Genomic DNA, 27758 nt, shown 5'->3' with positions numbered 1-27758 from the left:
ATGCAAATTTTCTGATGGCTTGACAGTTGTTCTTGCAGCGTAGATGAGAATAATGCATTGGGGTCCCTGCAGAATTCCCAACATAGAACATGCTAAAGGAACGGCTCAGGAAGTTAGATATACTGATGGACAATTCCATAGCTCCTGGAATCCAATTTAAATTGGAGAATTTGAAGGATTCCAATGATATTAAGTAAATACTTAGTCAGGAAATGTGAGATTATTAAATACCTAACTCCCAAGTAACCATTTAACAGTCTTCTTACTCACTTCATACATCCCTAACTATACCTCTAACAGACCTCTCAGATCCCACAGATCCTGACCCAATACCCCCTTCACCTGACTAGACTGCCACACCAGACCACACACTCACAGCACTGTCCTTCCCCCACCAATGCTGGGCACAATTTCTCTCATCCTTCCTGAACTATTCCAAACACTGCAACACTTACATGACACTTAACCATAGGGCATTCAAATCACTACACATCTGGCACCTTTACCATCTAACCATCTGGCAACCTATTTACTTGGCACCAAATGCTACCCACGTGGTATCCTACCACCTTGCAGCCTGCCCTCCCAGCACATTAATATCAAATTTACTTGATATGTTTACAATTTGATAGCACTTGCCAAAATTGCTGTCCGGATCTTTAATTTTTAGAATACAGCAGCTGACTGCTGTGAAAAGGCTGAGCTCCACACGATGAAAGAACGATCAGAATGGAACTATGGGTTCAAATTTCTGTAGGAGCTCTGATTGGAATCTCCAAATAAAACTCCACCGTGGAGCTTCTCATTTCATTTAAAAAATGGGTATGGTCTGGCCACTTCTAAGAAAATCCAGCCCAATAAAGTGTCATTCGTAGCAGTAAACCAGCAAACCTTAATACTTCTTGGAATGGTAACAAAATTTCACATCATTGAGTCAAAAATCAACAGCAAATCTTATTATTATGCAGACATAACATGGTTGACCCATGATCCAAGTAGTAAGTGAAAACACTTGGAAGGTATTTTAAAAGTTTGCAAGTGGACAAGATGCAAAAGTGAGACAACATATTTTTTTTAGAATCTCTACAGTGTGGAAACAGACCCTTTGACCCAACAAGTCCACACCTACCCTCAGAAGAGTAACGCACCCAGACCCATTCTCCTACCCTACATTTACCCCTGATGAATGCACCTAGCCTACACATCCCTGAACACTATGGGCAATTTAGCATGGCCAATTCACCTAACCTGCACATCTTCGGATTGTGGGAGGAAATTGGAGCACCCGGAGGAAAGCCACACAGACATGGGGAGAATGTGTAAACTCCACACAGACGGCTGCTAGAGGCTGGAATCGAACCTGGGTCCCTGGCACTGTGAAGTAGCAGTGCTAAACACGGAGCCACCGTGCCGCACTTATTTGTTTTGCATATATGTCAGCTCTATGCCACTGTTAATTACAAGAATATAAAAGGCCAGCTTGTCACTGAGATTTATATAAAATTAAAGGGAAAGAGAAGTGTTTTTCACAAAATAGTTATTAGGTCACTTCAGGCCAAATTTTCTCTCTGTTGGGGGCAACTACTTAAAGTTGGAGGCACTAGATACTGCAAAGGCTTATGGGCTCTGGCAACATTCCTGCAACAGTACTGAAGACTTGTGTTCTAGAACTTGCTGCTCCCCTAGCCAAGCTCTTCCAATACAGTTACAACAAAAATGTGGAAAATTACCCAGGTATGTCCTTGTATATAAAAAGCAGGACAAATCCAACCAAACCATCCTCTATCATCAGTAAAGTGATGATGGATGTCATCAAGAGTGCTATCAAGCAGCACTGGTTCAGCAATAACTTGCTCACTGATGGCCAGTCTGCATTTTGGCAAAGTCACTCAACTCCCAACTTTATTACAGCCTTAGTTCAAACATAGACAAAAGAGTTGAACTCCAAAGGTAAGATGTGAGTGACAGCATCTGACATCGAGACTGCGATAGACTGAGTGGTGAATCAAGGAACTCTCACAAAACTGGAATCAATGGGGCAAAACCTTTGCTGGCTGAAGTTATACCTGTCACAGAGGTAGATGGTCGTGGTAGTCGGAGATCAGTCATCTCAGCTCCAGTACTTCTCTGCAGGAATTCCTCAAGGTAGTGTCCTAGGCCCAAACATCTTCAGCTGATTCATCAATTTCTTTCCCCCCATAAGGTCAGAAGTGACGATGTGCACTGATGATTGCACGATGTTCAGTTCCATTTATGACTCCTCAAATAGAAGCAATCTATGTTCAAATGCAACAAGAGCTGGACAATATCTAGGCTTGGGATGACAAGTCGGAGAAAGTGAGGACTGCAGATGCTGGGGTATCAGAGTTGAAAAATGTGGTGCTGGAAAAACACAGTATCCCAGGCAGCATCCGAGCAGCAGGAGAATCGACGTTTCAGGCATAAGCCCTTCTTCAGGAATGAGGCTGGTGTGCCAAGCGGGCTGAGATAAAAGGTAGGGGGGAGGAAATTTGGGGGGAGGGGCGCTGGGAATACAATAGGTGGAAGGAGGTGAGGGTGAGGGTGATAGGCCGGAGAGGGGGTGGGGCCGGAGAGGTCGGGAAGAAGATTGCAGGTCAAGAGGGCGGTGCTGAATCCGAGGGTTGGGACTGAGATAAGGTGGGGGGAGGGGAAATGAGGAAGCTTGGGCTGACAAGTGGCAAGTAACATTTGTTCCACACAAATGCCAAGCAATGACCATAACCATTAAGAAACTATTTAACTGCCATTTTCTGCCATTCAATGGTGTTATTGTTACTGAATCCATCACTGTCAACATCTTTGGGGTTGCCATTGACCAGATACTCAACTGGATCTGCCACATAATCATAGTGGTCAAAAGAGCAGTTCAGAGGCTAAGAATACTGTGGCGAGTAACTCACCTCCTGACTCCCCAAAGCCTAAGGCACATGTCAGGATTGTGCTGGAATACTCCCCATTTGCCTGGATGGATGCAACTCCAACAACACTTAAGAAGCTTGACACCATTCAAGACAAAGCAACCCTCTTGATTAGACTCTATCCACAAACATCCATTCCTTCCACCATCGATGCTCATGTACTATCATCAAGATGTACTGCAGAAATTTAGCAAAGATCTTTCGACAGCAGCTTCCAAGCCCATTACCACTCCCATCTAGAAGGACAGGGGAAGCCGATACATAGAAACACCATCAAATGCAAGTTCCCCTCCAAGCCAAATCCTGACTTGGAAATACATTGCTACTTCTTCACTGTCACAGGGTCAAAAATCTGGAAATCCCTCCCTAAGGACATTGTGGGTCAACGCATAGCAGGTGGACTGCAGTAATTCAAGAAGGCAGCTCAACACCACCTTCTCAAAGGCACCGAAGGACGGGCAATAAATGCTGGCCAGCAAGTGATGTCCACATACCACAAGTGATTAAAAAAAAATTGCTTTTGTGCCAATTGTGGAAATAACCTAAAGTAGATCTTCATAATTTGGAAAGAGTCTGGTACTGTAGAAACCAAATGTACAGAATGCACTGGTCTACACTACTGTTTATGCTCAACAAGAGCAGTCTCCCATGCTGCTCTATGCAACCTATCAGCATATCCTAACTCTTTTATGACTTTAGGCTCTCATCAAGTCATTGAAACCTCATTAAGCATACTTTTTAAGCACTGCTGCTGTTGTCGGTAGGAAACGCATAAAACCATAAAAGTGATACACAGAGACTTCAAGGGAAAGTGTAATTACATTACGTGGTCATTATTATTTTAAATTCCCAATTCGTCAGTACAAGCTTGATAGTGTGCACAGTTTTAAAGATACTCAGGTTATAAAGCACAATAGATTTTGACACTATCCCCAATTGTTTGTAGCCAAATCAAGTTATTCTTCTTCACTACAACTCATGAGAGTATTACTGGTCAGATTCTGCCAAGCGCATCCACAAAGGACTCGCTTGAGTTGGAAAAAAACCTAATATAGTGTGATAAATAATGCAAGAAAGTGCATATCAAAGTACAATTGCTGAAAATTCAATAATAAAATGATACTGCAAACTAACAGTGTTAACATTCATCACTGACCTGCACTGAGGAAGGTTCCCAGTATCACAAGCACTACATTGTCAGTGCAAATGCTTTTGCTCAAAAATGCTGCAAATCTCTAACAGAGCAAAAGCAGCAGTCTTGGTCATTGATATTTCAAAAGGATGAACAAATTCTCCTCTTCTCAGACACAAGACCAAATGCTGGTTGCGTTGTGAGTGCAGCAGCATAGCATTTCAATCTCAAAGAGAACTGCTTAAAACAGGTGCATTTTCAATGCTTAAAATCTGAATCCAGATGAATAGCAAGGATCTTTTCTCTAAGGTAGGGAAGTTCAAAACTCGGGGACATATTTTTAAGGTGAGAAGAGAAAGTTTTAAAAAAGACATGAAGGGTAACATTTTTTTTTACAGAGAATGGTTCATATGTGGAATGAACTGCCAGAGGAAGTGGTAGATGCAGGAACAGTTACAACATTTGAAAGACATTTGGATAAGCACATGAATAGGAAAGGGTTGGAGAGATATGAGCAAAATGCAAATATGAGAAACTTGTTTAGTTTTGGAACGTGGTCCACGTGGACTAATTAGACCGAAAGGTATGTTTCCATGCTGTATGACTCATTGAGACTTGAAAGCACAAACAAAATAACATTCAAAGGGTTCTGTGAAAAGTATTCATCACAAGCTGAGGCAGGACAGAAAGAAGACATTCACTACAACAATGGCATTTCTATAATACCTTTAAAGCAATCAAATATTCTTAAGGTGCTCCATAGCATGCTATCAAATATCTGACATCAAGAAACATAGACAGATAATAAGACAAATAACATAAAAACATGTTCAAAGAGGTGACTTCTAAAGAACTAGCTCAAAACTGCCAAGATTAGGTGAATTGGCCATGCTAAAATTGCCCGTAGTGCTGGGAGAAGGGCTAAATGTAGGGGAATGGGTCTGGGTGGGTTGCTCTTCGGAGGGTCGGTGTGGGCTTGTTGGGCCGAAGGGCCTGTTTCCACACTGTAAGTAATCTTATCTAATCTAATCAAATAATGCATACAAAGAGGTTAATCTGAAGTTAGCTGAATTTTCAGCCACTCTTTAGATGATACAAAATTTGGTGAGAATTTGAAACAAAATCTGAAAATGCTGGATAAACTCAGCAGTTCTGGCAGCATCAGCGGAGAGAGAGTTAACACCAAGAGTTCAATTGTTGTGATTTTATTTTATTTCAGATTTCTAACATCCACAATATTTTGCTCTGATTTGGTGGGAATGAGAGTTGAGAGGAAGATCCAAAGAGATTTCAATGGGGAATCAAACAGGATGAGTGAGTTGACAAGAGCATGGCAAATTGAATATAATGTTGATAAATATAAGAGGAACAAAGGCACAGAGCATTTCATAACTTGACAGAGATTTGAAAATGTTGATGTCCAAAGGAAAACTTAGGTGTCCTTCTTCACCAGTTACTAAAAATCCAAGCATGCAGGTGTATCAAGTAATTCAGATGAAAATTGGTGTACTAACCTTTATCGCAAAAAGCTTAAGTATATGGGAACAGGAAAGTCTTGTGTCAACTGTATAGAACACTGATGAAGCTGCTCTTGGAGTATTGTATTTAATTCTGGTTCCTTTGCCTGAGAAAGGAAATACTTGCCACAGGAGTTCAATAGAGGTTTACCAGACTGATTGCTGTCATGGTGACACTGACTTACGAGAAATTGAAGAAACTAGATATGTGCTCTCTAGAGTTTAGAAAAATGACAGGCAATCTCAAAGAAAACTTCAAAATTCTTAAAGAGATGGATGGAGTATATGTAGAAAAAACATTTCCACTGGCTGTAAGATCTTGGTATAATAAGCAAGCTGTTTCGAACTGAAATAAGGAACATCATTTTCACTAAGAGAATAGTGAATCTTTGAAATTGTCTACTCCAGAGGGCTACTGAACTTCAGTCATTAAGTTTCAGGACAGAGATTGATAGATTTCTAGATACTAATGACATCAAGGGATATGAGCATAGTGCAGTAATATGGTGTCAAAATAGATGATCAGTAATAATCTAAAATGGCAGAGCAGAATAGAATATAGAAGAATCAAAAGAGAAAACAGCAAAGTAATTCTGCACAATAAATGTTAAAACCCTTGCTATTTTAAAAAAAACACTCAGCAGGTCAGCCAACAACTGAAAACATTTAAACAACTGCAGCAAGCTTAGGTTCATGAAAGCTGTAACAGTAAGCAGCTGCAGTCTGAGACTAAAAGGTAGCCAGAACTCAGGGGTGAAAGTGCAGAAAAGGCCATCCTGGACTAAACACAGCCAAACTTGTGCAGTAATGGAGCAGATCTGCACCAGATATCAGTCAGGGTGCAAACTTAACGTAAAGTAGACAGATAGAAAAACTTAGGTAAACTATGCTGAAATTCTATGCGGGAACTATTGTAAAAGAAACCACCAATGCGACAGAAATACTTACAAGTAAATTATTCACTTCAGACATACATGAATGCTAAAACCCAAACTTACAAAGAGTTATATTAAAATATAATTCCACATTTTAAATCACAATAGAAATAAAATGAGGCAAGAAGGAAAGGGGTTTGCATAATTCTAAAACTAACTAACCAGGTGAGAAAAATATACCAGTCAGAATGCTATCATCTTGGCTACTTTTGGGAAGGTTTACCAGACCACTTGCAATCTCTCTCCTGATGCTGAAAATAACCCCTTCTCCAATTATTATTTTAGAAGCCGGACCACTCCAAGAGAAAACATATCCTGCTCCTTTTGTTCTAGCTGCCCTTCTCCTGCTGGGGTTGAGTCACTAGGGAACCTACCACTACACCACACCAAGTTCCGTGGCTATTAATTTCTGAATGCTACCGAAATCTGGTCTTCAACACCCAGTTTGTATGTTTCAACCAGCACCAGGTACATGTTTTGAAACATCAGATGAAACCATTCACAAGATTGCAGAAGCATTCTCGAGCCTTGGTAGTATGCTCCGTTGAGATGTCACTGCTGATGACATTATCAGTGCATGTATCTTGAAGCATCTTAGGATTCAGCTGAAGAGTACAACCAAAGTCAACAACTCATCTTCCTTATAACCCTAATCCTACCTCTGCATTAGGGACCACATAAATGCTCTGGAACATTTCCACCAAAGATACCCAAGGTTCATCATGAGAATTCAATGGTGGGACATTATCACCTTCAAGGTCCTTTATCATGGTTGGATCAACAGCATGGAGACTACCATCCAGAAAATTCAACTGAGATCAGCAGGTCATGTCTACCACATGGATGACTGTAGAATCGCCAAGAAGATCCTCTTTGAGGAACTGTCTCAGGATAAATTACATGAAAGGTAGTCACTACAAATAATGCAACGGTAACCTAGCAAATAAGTCACTGCATGGTAGATGACCCTTTCTTAGTTTGGCATTGTGCAGCTGCAAGAACTCACCCATGCACCAATAATGCGAGAACTGCCAATTGTAGATATGCATCCCAATTTCACTACAAACTCTTCAGTCATGAGAAAACACACAGAAAACAATGAAGTCACTTACAATTTGGATATACTTGAGGAATAAGGAGCCTACCCACCCTCATTTTGGAGCTTCCATTTGTGAATAGTAATGGCTCGTGAGCAATGTGAGTTCCAAACACCTCATTTCAAAATGTTCATACCATAAAATCTTCCAGCACATCTTTCAGGTTTACAACTTCAAGTTTTCTTCTTCAAATCCAATTATTTCTGAATATGTAGTTTTCACAAATTTAGCTGGGGACAGACATTTATTTATTCCAGGTGCAATTATTTATAAAGAGGAAATTCTTAGAGAAATTCTGCCCTATCTGGCGGATCAAAGATCTCATCAGGTTGTGGCTGACAAAGTCAAAGGGTAAAAGTATAAGAATGCATGGACATAATAACTATGGGAAACTTAATGATGCAAGGAACATTAGGGAGAGGAATTTGAAATAAATGAATGCCAACAATTTGAAATAAATGTCAAATTTGGCTGGGTGACAGGATACAGAGGATGCATGACTGTGTAATCTTCTTGATGGGGTGATGTAATACATAAAGCACACAGGGTTCAAAGTATTAGAATCTGGGCTCCTTATTATTAAAAATGACTTGTAAGAAGACACCAGTAAAAGTATAACACTAAAAATGGAAACGTTGGTAATGGGAAGTTAAGCAATAGTGACTACAATGAGAATAGAAGCAAACCCCATGTTATCCCAGAATAGAAAACCTTAGTGGCAAAGGTTTACAAAACAGTAAAGGAGCATTTCAGAACTGTAAAACTGTAAAGAAAAGTCAATAAAATAATGTGTTTTATCATAAGTGGAATGGTTAGCACTGCTGCCTCACAGCACCAAGGCCCCAGGTTTGATTCCAGCCTTGGGCAACTGTCTGTGTGGAGTTTGCACATTCTCCCAGTGACTGCGTGGGTTTTCTCAGGGTGCTCCAGATTCCTCCCACAGTCCAAAGACGTGCAGGTCAGGTGAATTGGCTATGCTAAATTGCCCATAGTGTAAGGTGCATTAATCAGAGGGAAATGTGTCTGGGTGGGTTACTCTTCGGAGCATCGGTGTTGACTTGTTGGGCCGAAGGGCTTGCTTCCACACTGTAGGGAATCTCATCAAATCATTCGTAAGATTTCGGTTGGATTAAAGTGTTTACTATTGGGTTCTATACTAGAGCAAGAGGTTGAAATTGGCGGGTAGACACAGCATAGATACTCTGGGATGATACCTGATGTGAGGAAATACAAATACAAAAACCAAACAAATTAGGAACTGTTATTATTTGAATCACACTAATTAGGGAGCAATATTACTGTTGTACTTGATATCGTGACTCACTGTAGTAATGCACTGGAAACAAAATACTATTTCTGGAGTCATCATTAAAGTTAAGTATTTTAAAATAAGTACACAATACTTCCCAATATAGATGATGCAATTCAAGAGTGAACTACACAGTAAATGGAAAAGTTCTGGGGAAAGTGGATGTAGAGAGAGATCTGAGTGTTCTGGTCCATTGTTCCTTGTAGTGGCAATGCAGGTCAATAGAGTGGTCAAGAAGGCATACAGCATGCTTTCCTTTGTCAGCTGGGGTATTGCATACAAGAGTTGGCAGGTCATATTACAGTTGTTTAAGACTTTGATTCAACCACATTTGGAATACTGTGTACAGTTCTGGTCGCCACATTACCAAAAGGATATGGATGCTTTAGAGAGGGTGCAGAGGAGGTGAATTAGGATGTTGCCTGGTATGAAGGGCGCTAATTATGAAGAGAGGTTGAGTAGTTTAGGATTATTTTCATTACAAAGACAGAGGTTGGGGGAGGGGGGGGGGGGAACCTGATTGAGGTCTACAAAATCGTGAGAGGTATAGACAGGGCGGATAGCAAGAAGCTTTTTCCCCAGAGTTCAGGACTCAATTACTAGGGATCACGAGTTCAAAGTGAGAGGGGAAAAGTTTAAGGGAGATGTGCGCGCAAAATTCTTTATGCAGAGGATGGTGGGTGCCTGGAACACGTTGCTAGCGGAGGTGGTAGAGGTGTGCATGATAGCGTCATTTAAGATTTTTCTAGACAGATACATGAATGGGCAGGGAGCAGAGGGATACAGACCCTTACAAAATAGGCGACAGATTTAAATAGAGGATCTTGACCAGCGCAGATTTGGAGAGCTGTAATTTTCTTTTCTTCTTTGCTCTTGTTCTTTGACCTGACTTTCAGACCAAGATTGAGAGAAATCATGCATCATGCTTCTACTCATAACAAGAATTACTAGTTATTACAAATCATTAGATGCAAGATACAGAAAACATTCATAAACCATTGGCATAAAAAAATAAATGAAAATACTCTTATAAACTCTCACTTAAGAACTCATAGCCAAACAGGTATAAGCAAGGAAAAACATACATGGATGGGGGAAAAACCGAGAAAGTAATTTTTAGTTGATAATCACAAGATATGTTGAGTTCGTTGTTGCTGATCAGAAGGTTTCTTCTCGGCTTCAATACCAAATGTTTACTGATTTACAAGAGGCAAAGAGTGGCTGGTTCACTTGTAAAATGTTTCAGATCACTAATTAGAAGTCACAGCCTACAATAACTGTTGAAGAAAAGATAAACTTGCTTCCTTCAGGTTTAAAATGAGTTTTGACTGCAGAGAGCAGTGACACAGCACCTGGGTTGGTAGAGATCTGATCACTTCTTGGTATCTTATTCCCAGCCCAAAGCTATTCAGTTACCTGAAAACCATTCACACAACTGTTGACAAGCAAAAGATCTTTGTCATGGAAAACACACCACTGGTTTATCGGTCAATTAACATCTTGTTTCCAAGCAAAGCTCCATCTGAATAGATAACCCCTTGGTTCCAAGTTGTCTTCCACCTAAACTTCAATTACAATTTGTTCAAATATCTATTTACATTTTGCTTTCCATAAGTCCCAGCTCACTTGCCTTTCAAAATATCAGCAACCCTTACAAAACATGAGTTTTAAATTTGCTCTCATTTCAGTCAACAATTTTAAAAAGCAAAAACTGAAATGACATGGCCCTTATGCTGACATTAATTATAAAAGAATAGAGTAGATAAAAGCAGACTGTTTCAACAAGTGGGAGGTAAGGAATGTGCTGTCTTCGATACAAGAGCTGAGATTTGCCATTTTGAAGTTAAAGCACAGTGCTGTGCATCATATACACTTATGCAGGGGAACAGTTATCTGATACAATCAATCTTGCACACAAAAACAGAAATTGCTGGAAAGGCTCAGCAGGACTGATAGCATCTGTGGAGAGAAATCAAAGTGAATGTTTCAGGTCGAGTGACCTTTTCACAGAACTGATGGCAGCTTGGAAAATGTCAGTTTATATGCAGAAGATACGGTGGAGAAAGTGGGGTAAGAAGTAAACGATAGGTGGTGGGGGGGTGGTGGGGGGAGTAGAGCCCAAGGAGAGAGAACAGTTGGTCAGACAAAGGAGTCAATAACAATCTGGCTAGGAGGGTGAATAGCTATTAATGAGGATTGTTAGTGGCTAACAATGGCTTGTGTGTTAATAGTCGACTATGTGTTAACAAGGCCTGATCTGTGGGGAATGGGACAAGGTAGAGCTCAAACCCTCAAGTTACTGAACTTAATATTGAATCTGGAGGGTTGCAGGGTCCCCAAGTGGAAAATGAGGTGATGTTCTTTCAGCTTGAGCTGAGCTTTGCTGAGCATTGCAACAAGTCTGAGACAGAGATGTTGGCCAAGGAACAGGGTGGTGTGTTAAAATGGCAGGTAACTGGAAGCTCAGGGTTTTTTTTATGGGCAGAGCATAGGTTTTCTGCAAAGTGGTCACCCAGTCTACGTTTCATTTCCCCAGTGTAGAGGAGACCACATTGTGAGCAGTGAATGCAGTAGACTAGAGTGTGAAAACTGCAAGTAAAGCGCTGCTTCACCTGGAAGGTGTGTTTGGATCCTTGGATACTGAGTTCTTACACAGTTATGTGCTTCTGAGCTCCTTAGCTGTGCATGTCAGATATTGTGAATGTTACACAGAAAATCAAACTGCAATTGAGTCAGAAGCTATTGCTACTGGTGGACTCTTCCAAAATCAAAGATTCTAGTGCCTCTTTAAAGGCCAGCTCATTTTAGATGCCAGGGACTTGCCTTCAACCTCTGCTGGCTGCCTCTACGAGTCCAAAGATACCTCCAAAGTCATTCATCGATTCCACCCTCCTGAGAGTGTCAGATTAGATTAATTATATTGTAGAAACAGGCCCTTCGGCCCAACAACTCCACACCGACCCTCTGAAGAGCAACCCACCCAGACACATTCCCCTACATTTACTCCTTCACGTAACACTACGAGCAATTTAGCATGGCCAATTCACCTAACCTGCACATCTTGAGACTATGGGAGGAAACCAGAGCACCCGGAGGAAACCCATGCAGACATGGGGAGAATGTGCAAACTCCACACAGACAGTTGCCCGAGGCGGGATTTGAACCCAGGTCTCTGGTGCTGTGAGGCAGCAATGCTAACCACTGTGTCACCGTGCCACCCAGGTCACCAACTTCTAGAAGGGTCATCTTCATCCTAGATGACCACATCTGAAGGTCATCAGACTTGGCCAGCTGGGCAGAGATCACACTGAGTCAGTGTCACTGGTGCACACCAGAGGAATGCAAAACAATGCAGCTAAGAAGGTGATGATCTTCCATGCTCCACATACATAAGTGGCATCACCTTCTCTATGCTGTTTCACACCTACAGGAGTTTACCTCTGCAGCCACAAAGGTACCATCTAGCAGCTCAGGCCAAGAAAGGCAAGTCAGTAACTAGGTCCAAAACCTGTAGAAATGTCCACCAAAGTCTCAGAAATGTAGAAACGTAAAAAACAGATGGAGGAGTAGGCTGCTCAGTCCTTTGAGCCTGCACCACCATTCAGTATGATCATGGCTGATCATGCAATTTCAGTATCCTATTCTCACTTTCTCTCCATGCCCCTTGAACCCTTTAGTTGCAAGGGCCATGTCCAGCTTCCTCTTGAAAATATCTAACAAACTGGTCCAACAGCTTTCCATAGGTTCACAACGTAGGGAAAACAAATCTTCTGTATCTCAGTTCTGAATGCCATACACCTTCAAAGTCACAAGAGCATACCAGTCAGCAGGCTTCGTCCAAGCTCGCTATGGAAATCAGTTGTGGTTCTGTTCGCCGAGCTGGGAATTTGTGTTGCAGAGGTTTCGTCCCCTGTCTAGGTGACATCCTCAGTGCTTGGGAGCCTCCTATGAAGCACTTCTGTGATGTTTCCTCCAGCATTTATAGTGGCCTGTCCCTGCCGCTTCCGGTTGTCAATTCCAGCTGTCCGCTGCAGTGGCCGGTATATTGGGTCCAGGTCGATGTGTTTGCAGCGGACAGCTGGAACTGACAACCGGAAGCGGCAGAGACAAACCACTATAAATGCCGGAGGAAATATCACAGAAGCGCTTCACAGGAGGCTCCCAAGCACTGAGGATGTCACCTAGACAGGGAACGAAACGAGTGCAACAAAAATTCCCAGCTCGGCGAACAGAACCACAACAACGAGCACCCAAGCTACAAATCTTCTCACAAACTATGGAAATCAGGCTTTCTCCCAGACACGGTGGGAGGAAGGTGAAAAACAAAACTTTCTAAGGAACATCAATGGCACAAGTATTCAATCATTGTAGTGAATAAATGTTTTTGTAAATCTGTTTTCACTTGCAGTGATCTAACCCCTGTTGTAGTTATATCATTCCAATAGATCAGATAAGTTTCACTGTGGAGAACTGTCAACTAGCAAACGAACATGCTGCATTCCAATCGCCAAACCCTTGTGCCTCTCTCATGTTAGACAAAATCAGTGTCTGGAGATAACCTCTCTGTTGTCAAACAGCAACACAAGAAAGAATTGGAGGATGTCAGCCACAGTGCTACAAATGAATTGTGCAGACATGGAAAGTAACAATAAAGTCCATGGGAGGAACATTGGCCTGGAATGTTCAATGGCAAGATCTGCCACATTCTGGATTAGTGATATTGGTGGATGAACAGGTAAAAGAGAAAGGGATTGTTGATGACTGGCAGGTGACTGCATGGACTGCCTCTGATCAAGAACCGCAAAACTGATAAAGGAAGAGATTACTCATGGTTATATTATATGGACTTTTAATGTGAATATTTTCACCGTTGGTTGTACAGAGTAATCAATCCATTTAAAATAGTGAATATATCTATTAAAATAACAGAGAAATTTAGCACAGGCGCATTAATTTATGCAACATGACCATCATTAATTTATATGTTGTACAATTAAAATTCATACAGTGGTATTCAATTCCAGAAAATGGATAATTAATAGTGCAGAGGGCTGCCAATGTCAGAAGTTTTCAAATTTCACTTGCTTATCATTCCTCCTTTCACCTACTGTACTTTTTTCAATAATTTCTTATTACACTTATCATGTAACCAAAGTCAAAAAATAAAATGACACTTTTTTAAAAATGGAGCTATTCAACATAGCTGATAAAGAATTATCTGCTAGTATAATGCAATAATTAAATCTCAGGACTGTGATTACATTCATAGGCACTTGAAATTCATTCTTTTTTAAGATGTCATCATAGTTTTCAACTGAATTATCACAGTGCAATTCACAGCAAGGTACCTATTATCTGCTAAGGCACAGTATCCTTGTAACAAAAGTTTCTGTTCTTTCTTGCTTTTGGAAAGCTACTATAGTCTTTAAAAAGTTTAAAAATCAAATTCATTAATCATTTCCTTCTTAGCTTTAACACACGTCCAATCTATAATTTTGATAATTGCAGTGGTTTCTCTTTTAACCGATTACAACTCAAAATTCCATAACAAATTATCCTTTCATACGCATGCAAATCACTGCTCACGCAGAGAACATTTTGACACCAAAAGCTATTTTCAAATCTTTCTACAAGATACATCGCTAGTTACTCACCCTTTACCTCCAAGCTGAACAAATAATGAAAACTCAAACATTATAAGTAGTAGAAATGAAAGCTATGAAACAGAATGATGTTAAGACTCCACTTTGTTTATATGTCAAACGTATTATAAAATAAGACTGCTCCTACGTTTATGGTACTGCTACTGATAGGCCAGATTCTGTTAAGGAAATTTGAAGAAAACCAAATTTAAAAAAGGTTTACTTGATCATTCACCTTTGCAAGCATATCTTTATAGATAATCATGGATACCAAGGAGACTGGCATGCAAAGATTATCTGCCCTGCTGAGACTCACCACTTTGACAGCACATCACCCTCTGCATCAACACATTTAGCTCAGTAAATCAAATAATTTTGTAAACATTTGGGAGAATTGCTCTCAGGTTCCTTATTGCAATCAAGCAACTTTCAAGAGACATTAATTACTCATGAGTCTAGAGAAGGTGGAAATGGAAATGGAAATGGAAATTCTACAAGAATAATTAATTTAAATAATTAATTAATTGCTTGATACTTGACAACATTTAGTTTTTGGCAACGTTTCTGCTTTTTGCTTAAAATCCATTTTCACCTCTGGGCCCTGTTATGGTGCTTATGGTTTCTTAATTGCATTTTATCCCCATAACAGAACTGAGAGGGAAGCCAGCGAGTGCAATGTTCATTGTATTTCCTACTCCTTTTGATTTCCTCACCCACCCACTCTGCCCCCACCATCCCGCCAGGGGCTAAATGAAGTGCATGAAGTTTCATTCCTCATCTGCTGGCATCACTATGGGAGACATGAGGCCAGTAATAACTAGAAACCAATCGCAAATACCCTATAGCTCATGCAGTGCTCTGACAGCAGGCTTCGCTTGGATAGTTCTTCCCATGCCCTCAAAACTACTCTCCCTCCCAAACCACCCCACCTCTCACATACAGAGACATGAATACACACAGAATAGTCTTACTTGCCTCAGCAAGCCCAAACTAAATTAGTTTCATTCCAGTTCCCCTTTATGGTTGATCTTTGTGGTTGGTTCAGCACCACAGCAGCCACTGCTTCCAGCTGTTAGCCCTGATTGATCAGCAGGTCTTGGAGGCAGGATCTCTTCCTCATCTTTTGGGCATCTAATTGCTTCAGGTTTTCTGGAAATGGCCATGGTAAGGTTGACCCCAGTGTTAAGTAAAATGGGCGAAATCACTGTCACCACCACTGCCACTAAATTCAGTCCATCATGTGAACACAAAGACCATTAGATACTCTCTGACTTTACAGGTTCAGCACTCGAAAAGTCTTTTCTAACAATGCTGGAATAACCTGATGCATAGTTTGCAGTGCTGTTTTAATATTGAACTTACACCATCACAATTTTTCTTTTCTCTAAAACAATAGATTGCTCTAATTGACAGTCCCCAAGAAATAGTCTACATATATTCTAACCACTTATGCACATTCTAAGGAGTTAAATCCATGTATTTCAAGACCACAGTGAAAGATTAATAAATTACAACCATTCAGTTAATCCTGATATGCAGCATTACTGTTAGCTGAGCTGGATGACTGATGCAGTTTGTCTAATTCTATCATAGAACATAGATGGGGAAATCAAGGGCAAATTTTGGCCTGGTAAGTAACGTTCAAACCACTCAAGCATTATTGGAATGACAATCTCCAGAAAAAATGTCAAAGCCATCTCCCCTACTCCATGTTCACAAGTGTGATTCCTACAATCAATAACCAAGGGATCACCTTTGAACTGAAATGTAACTGGGCCAGCCATATAAATTCTGTAGGTTTAAGACCAGGTCAGACATTCTCTGGTGAGTAACTCATTCTCCCATCTCCCCATCCGCAAAGCATACAAATCAAGGGACTGAGATGGAATATTTTCCGCTTGTCTGTAAGATTGCTGCTCAACACTAAACGGGACAAAGCAGTCTACTTGATCAACACTTTACCCACCAAAATAAACATACACTTTCTCCTTTAGATGTACTGTGGCTGAAACTTGTATCATCTCAAAGATATACTGCAGTTATGTGCCAAGATTTCAACAGCACATTCCAAGCTCATGAACTTTGCTGTGCTTCCAGCTTTGTTATTCAAAATGATAATCAGATACACAAGATTGATAAACTATAAACAGGCTCAATTTACTTGAAGACTACAATTTAATATACATAGGATAACTCAACAAATAGGTCTACTCTAGGCATTCAGCTACCACTATTACTCTCAGCAACAACTCCAGATGCAGCTGCACTCCACTGGCACACTGTTGGTCACATATAGTTTTACATTCTTGTTCTGAATAGGATTTCCATACTCTAAAAGACATGGCCCCCTACCCCAACACCCACCAGATAACATTCTATACATTAAGAAAACATTCATACACTGTGGGTTAATTCCAAAATCTATTTTCAGAAAAAAAAGATCTCTCTTTAAGAGACTGCGTAATATATAGATAGTTTACTAGCCTACTGAGATCTCCTCCTCACTTTCCTGAGATCTATACTTATTGTTCCAATATTCCCAACTTGGAATTGCACTGACAACCTACATATTATTGAAGTGCAGATTATCTTCATAGTGGTCTTCCACAATTTCACTTTGAATATTTGATTGTACTCTAGACTTAATTACATTGTTAGCTATTACACAGCTGTACAATTCCCTTAAGCTAGTTTTTCCTTAATGTTGCCCCATTTGGTCTTGTTCCCTATCAGGATCCAGGCTTATTGCAGTCTTCATGCATATGTAACCACATTCCCTCAGTTAAACGTATGACCTGTTCCTTTTGTCTTATCTGCAGATTAAGCATTTTTAGGCTCAGTTTGCTGGACTGCTGGTTTCTGATGCCAACAACATGGGTTTAAATCCCACAGCAACTGAGGGTACTATGAAGGACTCTCCATCTCAACCTCCCTCCTCACCTAAGGTTCAGTGACTCTCAGGTTAAATACCCATCAGTTGTCTCTCTTTCTGACAGAGTCCTATAGCCCTGTAGTCTGGTGACTTTGTCTTTAACTTCTGAACATACATGTCAGTGATGTGGCACCCTCAACCCCACTCTCCACCCACCATCACCACCCAAGAAGAGTCACCTGTTTTCTTGAGAACCCTTGGTCAAGTAATAGCTTCACAAGGTTGACTTAACTGGCCTCCCAGACATGGTTTCTACTGATGATGACTAATTAATGTCTAAATGTGTCACAGTCAATTGTAAAATGGGAATAAAATATTTTGTTTGAATTCTCTGAACTTCACAATGAATGCCATAATGGTGCAGGCTTTTGGCAAGACTGTTAAATCTGGGATCCACAGTCAGGTCTCATCTTTGTGCTCCATTTTGCATTCAACATTCTGCAAGCATATTGTAGCTCATTGACTGATATGACATCTTCAGGTATTCCAAACAAAACAAACTGCACTCAGTTTGTCAGCCATAGACACAGCTCAGATATCATTCAATTGTTTGATGATTGGAGATATGAAAAAAAAAGTCATTGACACAGATTACAAGTAAACCTGATGCATTTTTGAACCAAGGGTATGGTTCTTTATGTTAGCGTGGTTAATGTCTCTGGAGTACTTTGCAGATTCTCATCAATTTTTCAATATCATTGCTGATCCATGGTCTATTCGAACTTTCCTGTGCCAGGAAACATTGTTTCTTAGGCCCAAGTACTCTGAGTGCAAATGTGATAATAAATCCTGCAGATGAACATTTGGTACAATTACCTGCCATCCTTTTAAAATCATGTCTCTTGAAATATCTAGGTCACCTCTGTACAGACAGGGTTCCCAAACCATTATTTTGAGGTCGCATGATCGAAGACCGTGAAGACAGCTGTGGACCAGTGAACCATTTTAATTGAACTATAATCCCCCAGCATGCTCTGCAACACGATTCTGGCTGATTGTCTCAAGATTGGTTGGAGTTAGCCTTCGTTTTGGTGCTTTGAGAGTGTGACCCACATTTCAAAAGCTTTTCCTGAGGCACAAGCTCAACTATCTTCAAACTTACAATGCAGAAAGTAAATTTCATAAAACTAAAAGAATTTAGTGTACAGAATGAAACTGCTCCAAAAGATGTTTAACAAGACTGAGGTATATACAAACACTAGGGCATGTCTAACCTGAAGAAGCAGAGCAATAAATGCAACCCAAGAATATTTGGTAGAACTACTATATGAAAAACGCAAAAAGACCTCTTTGTATGGGAAGCATACTGTAAAGTCATATAAAACATTACAGAAAGGCATGCACCAATTATCTTATATCGGGAAATGTGCAATCGGATCTTTGGATTCCAAATTAAAAAGGGGTCATAGTTTAAGGTTACAGGGTAGGCCATTTAGAATTGAAATGAGGAGAAATCTATTCAGTGGTGGGCCAATGAAATTCTCTGCTACTGTGACTGTGACACATTTAGGCATTAACATAAAAGTGGTCAAATCCAAAAGATTAAATGCTTTTAAGAAGGAGTTAGATATAATTCTTGGGGCTAAATAAATCAAAAGTTATGAGGAGAAACAAGGAACAGGGTACTGAGTTGGTGATCAATCATGATCACATTAAACACTGAAACACATTTGAGGATAGGTGATGCCTTGTGCTATAATCACTGAACTGTTAATCCATGACAGATGGTGGAATTTGAATTCCAGAATAATCTGGAAATAAGAGTTTAATGATGACCATAAAACCATTGTCGATTGTCAAGGAAAAACCCATCTGGTCCACTAATGTACTTTAGGGAAGAAAAGCTGCCATCCTTACTCTAGATGTGACTCCAGACTCTCAGCAATGTGGTTGACTCTTAATTGTCCTGTGGACAGTTAGGGATGGGCAATAAATCCTGCTCCAGTCAGTGACACCCATATCCCTTTAATGAATTTTTAAAAAAGGCTCAAAGGGCCAAATGGCCCATGCCTGCTCCTATTTTCTGCATGTCTATCTTTCTAAACTGTGGATTTGGAGTTACAAAACAACAAATTAGATCCTTTTACAAGTGCTATAAAGAGATATTACAACATATCACTGAAAATGGCTGAACCAAAGAAATGTTAAGATGTACAAGCAATGATGATTATGAGAGCCAAAGTGAGGGGCCACTGGCTACACCCCTCCCTTCTCACCTTTACTCCCACACCCTCTCATTTTATTCTATTTAATATTCTTCTATCAGCAAAGCTGTTTTATTCCAATTCAAAACTGCACCTCATTCATTATGATCTCTCACCATAAAATATTTACTGAATATATTTAAATGTATTTGAAGTCAGTTCTTTCTTGTTGTGCATTAAGGTTGGCAGTGCTTCCTTCATCAAAATGCCATTAGGACTTAACTGTTATTCATGAAAAACTCTGCGTTAGAGTTACTAAATAAAATACAATAAATACAAAAGCAAAACACAGTGGATGCTGGAAATATAAAAGAAAAACTTAAAATGTTAGAAATATGCAGCAGGTCTAGCAGCACCTGTACAGAATCAGATAAAATTTGTACTTCAGATTGTTAAATTGGCAGCAGAACAAATGAGATTAACAAAACAGGTCAGAGATTAACAAAACAGGTCGAGATTAACAAATTTACACAAGTAGAAAAAGCAGGGAATGTAGGGAGATGAGTCAAGGAATCGGTGAACGTAAAGTTATCTGAAAGGCTGGGAAGATTAAATAATATAAAGAAGTGAGGACACAAGTTAAAAGAGGATGGCACAAGCAAAGAAAAAAAAAAGATGGCTCAAAAGGAGATGCAAATGAGAATAGCAAACTCAGTCCCAACAGATGCCGCCCAAAAACATTGGAAGCAAAGATTATGTTGTGGAACTGTCAAACTCAAATGTTGAATCCAGATGGCTGTAAAGTGCCTAATCGAAAAATGAGGTTTCTTTTAAAAAGTATACATTGAGACCTTGTCATTGGCAATGGATTCATGGTCATCATTAGACTCAATTTCAGATTGTTATTGATTTCAAATTCCAACATCTGCAGTGCCAGGATTCAAACCTGGGGTCTCTGGATTATCAGTCTAACAGTAATACCACTCAGCCATCACTTCCCCAGCAGCTTTTGTATTAGTGTTCTGTATCTAGCACAATCTAACACAGACTTTTTTCATGAAAAACAGCAAGCCCTGCTGACATTTTGATGAAGGAAGCAATCTACAGCAATGGTTCAAGAAGGCAGATCACTGCCACCATAAGACCATAAAACATAGGAGCAGTAATTAGGCCATTCGGCCCATCGAGTCTGCTCTGCCATTCAATCATGGCTGATAAGTTTCTCAACCCTATTACCCTGCTTTCTCCCCATAACCTTTGATCCCCTTGACAATCAAGAACCTATTTTTCTCTATCTTAAATGTACTCAATGACTTCTCCTCCACAGCCTTCTGCAGCAATGAATTCACCTTCTCAAAGGCAACTAGGGATGAGCAATAAGTGCCCATGTCCCGTGAGTGAACAAATTTAAAAATCCACATTCAGAACCCCAAGTTGCCCAGAAGAATTCGCGTGCCTCTCAAAAGTTGCTCTTTTGAGAGTACAATGGAACAAAATGGTGAGGAGCTTCTCCTCCAGTCACAAGACGGTTCTCCAGTCCTTGATTCTAATTGGCTCACAGGGGTGGGGTGTAAGGGACAAGGGCGCAGGCGAAGAGATGGTGCGTAGCAGCCACCTTTTTGTCAACACCAGAAAGGATAAATAGGAACTTTCTCACAGAGACGACACTCTGCTGGGTTCAGGGCCCAAGGACCATCAGTGGAGACAGGGAGGCTGCAAGAGGGAAGACAGAAAGCAGATATGCTGCATCTGGGCTCAGATAGACAAGGAGATTGCAAAGGGGAAGGGAGAGTTGCAATATGAGGCTGGGGGAGGGAGGTTAAGGAGAATGCAAGGGGGAGGAAAAGCAGACAGTAAGCCTGCAAGGTTTCCGGGGGTAGCAGTCCAGGGGTGGAGAGAAATGGGGGCTGCAAAAAAAATAGTACTTTTAATGCACAAACATTCAGCTACCTAGGATTGTGGGAAACTTGAAATCACTAACGGGAGGAGTTTCTTGTAAATTGAAGTAGAATCCCGAGCTCAAGTCTGCAAATGTTTGAGAGCTACTACATGATGGGATATACAGTAGGTGCTATTATAAAGAGCACTATATGTCAATTGTATATCAATCATCATATCTAACACTGACATCTGAAATTCAGCATAAAGGGTAGTCAGTATGTGATTAAATATTCCAGCTGTGTGCATACGCAATAGAAATGCATTGCTGAAACCCCACCAATCTGGAAGGTTCAAGTTGATTTTTTGCAACCATGCAGTTATTTTGAACATAAGTCTTTTGTTGTCACCTTATAGAAGATATACAATCTTTACAGGTGGAAATAGGCCCTTCGGCCCAACCAGTCCACACCGACCCTCCAAACAGTAACCCACCCAGACCCATTTCCCTCTGACTAATGCACCTAATGAAACTAATGATTAGTTTCAGTAATAAAGGAATGGAATGGCCAGCAAATAAACATTCATGGAAGGTAAGTTTTATACAAAGTGAACAAAAGTTCAAAGCATCTCTACATTTCTACATAAATTTCGATCAATCAATAATAAATTCAACTGGCTAAATCAGTAGTAATTTCTTTACCTATAGAGTGGTTAGAATGTGAAACTTGCACATGGAATGGTTCAGAAAAACAGCATAAATACAACTAAAGAAATCGAGATCAAGACATAATGATTTAATCCTTTCTTCCTTATGCTGATAAGGTTAGACAAAGCAATGTCATCTGGAGCATAAATACTGGCAAAGCGAGGGACTTAAATGCAATTAGGATTGAAGTTCATAGACTGAAAAGTCAGAAGCCCAGGACCAGTCAGGCTGATATTTCTGTCTACGTGTTGTAAATTCTAGGTTACACCAAACCAAGTTACAAATAAGTCAAGATTGGTGTAGTATTGTATCACAAATCATATCAAAATTTATTGCTTTGACAGGTAGCAAAATAGATAAATCTAACAATAGTACAGTTTAGAGCAGCAAACTGCTTGTATGCAGAGAGATCTAAAATAAAAGCACAAGATCTTCTTTAACAATGCTTATTCAAGAACAGAACTCCCATTATGTGTAATTCAGTGAACATGAGTTACACACCATCCTTCGAATTAATCATTTGTTTATTCAAAGCCATTCGGACCACAGGCTACAGAGTTATTCTTAACGGTCAGAAAAAAACCCTTTTGATTTCAAGGGAGAGTAGCTGCAACATTAGGACTGGCCAGTTTTTGGAAGAATGGGAAGATTACAAGGCACGATGAGGGAAGCATGAGCGTCCATTTCAGAGTAAATAATCAAGTAAATGATGTAATAAAAATTGTATTCAGTTAAAATATTTCCAACAGCCCATTTCAGTTGATAGGTCACCAACCAGAAACATTAACCTTTGTCCACAGTTGTCAGACCCACTCAGTATTTCCAAAAATTTCAGTTTATATTTCAGATTTCCAGCAACTTCAGTATTTTGCTTTCAATCTTATTGAAATAACAAATTTAATACGCAGATCTCACCTGGGTTATATTAAAAGCAATTCAGAAGGGATTTTGTAACAAATAATTCGTTTGCACCTTAGCAACAGAAGCAAGCCATTTAGCCCTTCAATCCTGTTCCATGATTCAATGAGATTAAATCTGATTTCTGATCTAATTCGATACTCGGTACCTTCAAAATTCCTCAATTTCAGATTAAGAATTAATGGTTAGCCTCACATCAATGAGGTTGTAGAAGAATTGCAAACCTCTCCGACCATTTGTGAGGATGTCTCCCAACTTCATTCCTGCAAAATCTTGCTTTAACTTATAAACCATGTCATTGATCCTAGCTCTGCAAACAGTGAAAATAGTTAACCTCTATCCACATCACACTTTCAAAAAGATTGTTTAATGGAATGTGGATGCCACAGACTGGACCATATATTGTCTATCCTTACTGCACTTGAGAAGGTGGTGGTAAGTTGTCTGTTTCCAACCTCTGCAGCCCACTTCCTACAGGTACACCTACTTTGCTGTTAAGGGGGGGAGCAACACAAGGTTAAACAAAAGATGTTAAAGGAACGGCAATATATTTTGAAGTCAGGATGGTGAGTAACTTGGAGGGGAATGTGCAAGTAACAAGGGTCCCCAAATGCCTGCTGCCTCTTGTTATTCTCAAAGATTGTTGTCGAGGGTCTAGAAGGTGCCATTTAAGGAGTTGTGGTGAATTTCTGCAATGTATCTCATAAATGGTATACAATGTTCTTTCTGAACGCCAGTGGTGAAGGGAGTTGATGTTTGTGGATATGATGCCAATCAAGCAGGTTCCTTAGGCCTGGATAGTGTCTAACTTCTTGAGTGTCATCAAAGCTGCACTCATCCAGGCATACTCCATCACAGTCCTGACATTTACTTTGTAGATAATGGACAGATTGTGAGAAGTCAAGAGCTGGGCTACTCGCTGCAGGATTCCTAGCCTCTAATCTGCTCTTGCAGCCCCAATATTTACATGGCTAGTTCAGTTGTCAGCCCAAGCCTGGATATTGTTCAGCTCTTAACGCATTTCGACATAGTATCTGAGGAGATGTGGATGGTGCTAAACATTGTTCACCGATAATTGCACATCGCCATTTCCGCTCTCATGATAGAGGTAAGGTCATTGATGAAGCAGCTGAAGATGGTTGGGCTTAGGACACTACCCTCAGGAATTCCTGCAGAGGTGTCCTGGAGCTCAGGCCTTCATCTTCTGGGCCAGGCTTAACACCAAGTAGTGCAAATATTTCTCCCCATTAACTTAAGTTTGCTAGGGCTCCTTGATCCCACACTTGGTCAAATGTGACACTGATGCTGTCACTCTCAACTCAGCTCCTTATATCAAGGTAGAATCACTTAGGCTATAAGCTGAGTGGTCCTGACTCAGCTGTCACTGAGTAGGCGCTGCTTGATAGCATTACTGATGATAGCATTCACTATTTTACTGATGATTGAGAGTAGACAGATGGAACAGTAATTGACCAAACAGAATTTGTCCTGTTTTTTTGTATAGGACATCACTAATTATTTTCCACATTATCAGATAGATTCCAGTGTTGAAGATGGACCAGAACCCTTAGCTAAAGGTGCGACATATTCTGGAGGAAAAGTCTTCAATACTATTGTGAGCATGTTGCCATAGCCCCTAGTCTTTGCAGTATCCAGTGCTTGCAACTATTTCTTGACATGACAAGAGTAAATCAAATTGGTTGAAGTTTGGAATCTGTGATAATGGAGACCTCTGAGAAAACTGAGATGGATCATCCACTCAGCACTTCTGGTTGAAGATTCTTGCAAATGCTTCAGCCTTATCTTTGGCACTGACATGCTGAGCTCCTTCGTTATTGAGGGTGAGGATTTTTATAGAGACTCCTTCTCCAGAGAGTTTTTTTTTAAATTGTCCCGACATGGCAGGACTACAGAGCTTAGATCTGATCTGTTAGTTGTGGAACCGCTTGTCTTGTTTATTACTTGCTCTTTATGTTGTTTAGCACATATGTCATCCTGTTTTGTAGTTTTATTACTATGACAACTCATTTTTAGGCATTTCTTGTGCTGCTTCTGGCATGCCCTCCTGCACAATTCTTCAAACCAAGGTTGATCGTCTGACTCGATGGCAATAGTAGAACAGGATATATGCTGGGCCATGAGGTAACAGATTGCATTAGAGTATAATTCCGTGCTGATAGTCAACAACATGCCATGGAAGGTCAGTCTTGAATTGCTAAATCTGTTTAAAGTCTGTCTCATTTAGCATTATGATAGCACCATGGAACACAATGGAGAGTGTTCTCAATGTGAAGACAGGAATTTGGAGCCACAATGAGTGCGTGGTGGTCACTCTTAACAATACTATCATGAACAAGTACATCTGCAGCAGGCAGATTGATGAGGATGACATGAATAGTATTTTTCCATCACCCCACCACCTCACCATCTATCAATCTTGCAGCAATGTCATTTAGGACTGTACTAGCTCAGTCAGTAAGTGATGCTATGGAGCTATTTTTGGTAATGGACATTGAAGTTAACCCCTCCCTGAATACATTCTTTGACCTTGCCATCCTCATTCCAAATGTTGTTCAACATGGATGAGTCTTCATCAGCTGAAGAGTGTAATCAGCTGGAGGTTTCCTTACCCATCGTCTGGAGTCATTTTCAGTCAGACCAGATAATGACAGCAGTTAGCCTTTCTTTAGGGCAATAGTGAACCATATTTATTTTTTATGACAATCGACAATGGTTTCATGGTTATCATTAGACTTCTAAATTGAGATTTCTATTAAATTAAACTTCCATTGTCTGTTATGGTGTGATTTGAACCTGAGACTCCAGAGCATTATCTGGATATCTGGATTACTAGCCCAGAGATAATACCATGATGTTATCACATTTCCTCAATATATTGAAAGCTTTGAAGAAGTCACCCCAAATCATCTGGGAAATTCAACCTTCATTCTGCTCATAATTTAACCTTTGGTGTCATTCTGGTAAATCCAGATTGCACTCCCTCAAACAGTCAATGTATTCTTTCCTAAAGTGTGATGGCCATATCTGAACACATGAACTTTTCAAGTTCTCATCCTATCCAACAGGACACATAATACATTACTCTAGTGCTAACGCTCAGCTGTATGCATTTAGTGCGTGTCATCAAACCTACAGCTCTAACTTTAATAACTGCTGCTACTAATTAGAAGTAGACTGACTGCAATGAAATCAACAACAAAATTTTGAGATTGAATGGAAAGTGATGCAATGAAATGGAACAGACAAGGTAAATGCCTGTAGGTCACACTCTGATAAAGTACTATATGCATAACATGAACTCATCAAAATATAAACCATATACTGCCATTCACTGAAATGTTTATTACCCTTGCCTGCTCCCTTTTTCTCATACCTCAGTTCATTCCCCTCTTCTATGGTGATGCCCGGGTCAGCCACAGCAACCTGTTTCTGAAGAACACTCAATTCTGCTTCAAGCTGTGAAAAATAAAAAAAAAAGATATGTCAATTTCATTGAGGACAAAATTATGCATCTTCCCCAAACCAAAACACCATGACTTTCCTGTATGTTTGCCAAGCAAAGAAATAAAGAGTCAAGAATCCAACATTGTCTCACTTTCCATTCTGTTCAAAGCACTCAGTAAATGAAACAACACTGAATTCTGCAGTATTTCCACGTTGGGGGTTACAGGTAAACATTCCAAGTAAATACAGGCATTCAAAATAAAGGCTGTCATGAAATTGTGTTAGAAATACAAAAATATGTCGCTTTCTTGATTTTAATGTGATAGAAAAATTCAGGACTGCACAATGGACACAGGTAAATACTAATTAGCACAGAACAAAGCATAATGCAACAGGTACAATATATCTTTCAGAAAAAGTCAACAACTACCATTCATAATTCTTTAATCCCATCACTGTTTAGAGTGTCAGAAATTCAGGAAATGCCCTCCCCAAAAAGAATTATCAGTATGTAAAGTGAAACTAGTGTACTAAAAAAGACTAAGTATGCTTTCCACATTCTGTAAATAGGTTTTTAAGCCAAGTAACAACTCTTAAGTAAATAATTCCCATTTTTTTCTTTGATATTTGAATTTGCTTTGAGCAAGGTATGGCTTTGAGTTCTAGCATCCAAAGTTACTGATTCATATTTATCTTAATTGTAGGAAAGTGCTTGTTGGATAGGATGAGAACTTGAAAAGATTCAAAAATCAGAAAAACAAACTAGTAAACCTTTCCAAGCAGAGGTTGCTGAAGTGAGATAGTTTTGTGTCATGGAAGCTATGATTTCTTGTTCTTGAACAGATACAAGATTCTATGAATTCGGAGTGCAGATAGTGCCATCTAGTTCTTACTTAGGAATGTTGCCAGTTATAAAATTTCAGTACTTCTCAAATAAAGCAGCTGTGTTTACTGAAAGTATAAATGTAGCCAAAATATACAAAATAAACCTATTGATTTCCAACACAATTTTGTGCCAGGCAGCTTTCTTTAAAAATCCAATAATAATTTAGTTGGGTCAGACCAAATCAGGGCCTACAGTACAAAATGCCTGCAAATAATTTCAGAGCTCCATATATTGAATTGCAGTTTTCTGATTATT

General features: G+C 39.9%; 1 protein-coding gene across 2 annotated transcripts in view; it reads right to left on the bottom strand.

Moving 5' to 3' along the window:
* mad1l1 (mitotic arrest deficient 1 like 1) overlaps positions 1–27758 on the bottom strand; it is a 906958-nt gene that overhangs the window by 539569 nt on the left and 339631 nt on the right. For both annotated transcript variants that reach the window (XM_043711818.1, XM_043711819.1), the window contains exon 14: positions 26547–26629. In XM_043711818.1, the coding sequence (XP_043567753.1) occupies positions 26547–26629 (83 nt within the window). The remainder of the gene's footprint in view (positions 1–26546; positions 26630–27758) is intronic.

This window comes from Chiloscyllium plagiosum, chromosome 21 (genome assembly GCF_004010195.1).
Source record: "Chiloscyllium plagiosum isolate BGI_BamShark_2017 chromosome 21, ASM401019v2, whole genome shotgun sequence".
NCBI classification, from domain to species: Eukaryota; Metazoa; Chordata; class Chondrichthyes; order Orectolobiformes; family Hemiscylliidae; genus Chiloscyllium; species Chiloscyllium plagiosum.
The sequence above is the reverse complement of the archived record's forward strand: the minus strand, read 5'-3'. Positions and strand labels throughout refer to the sequence as shown.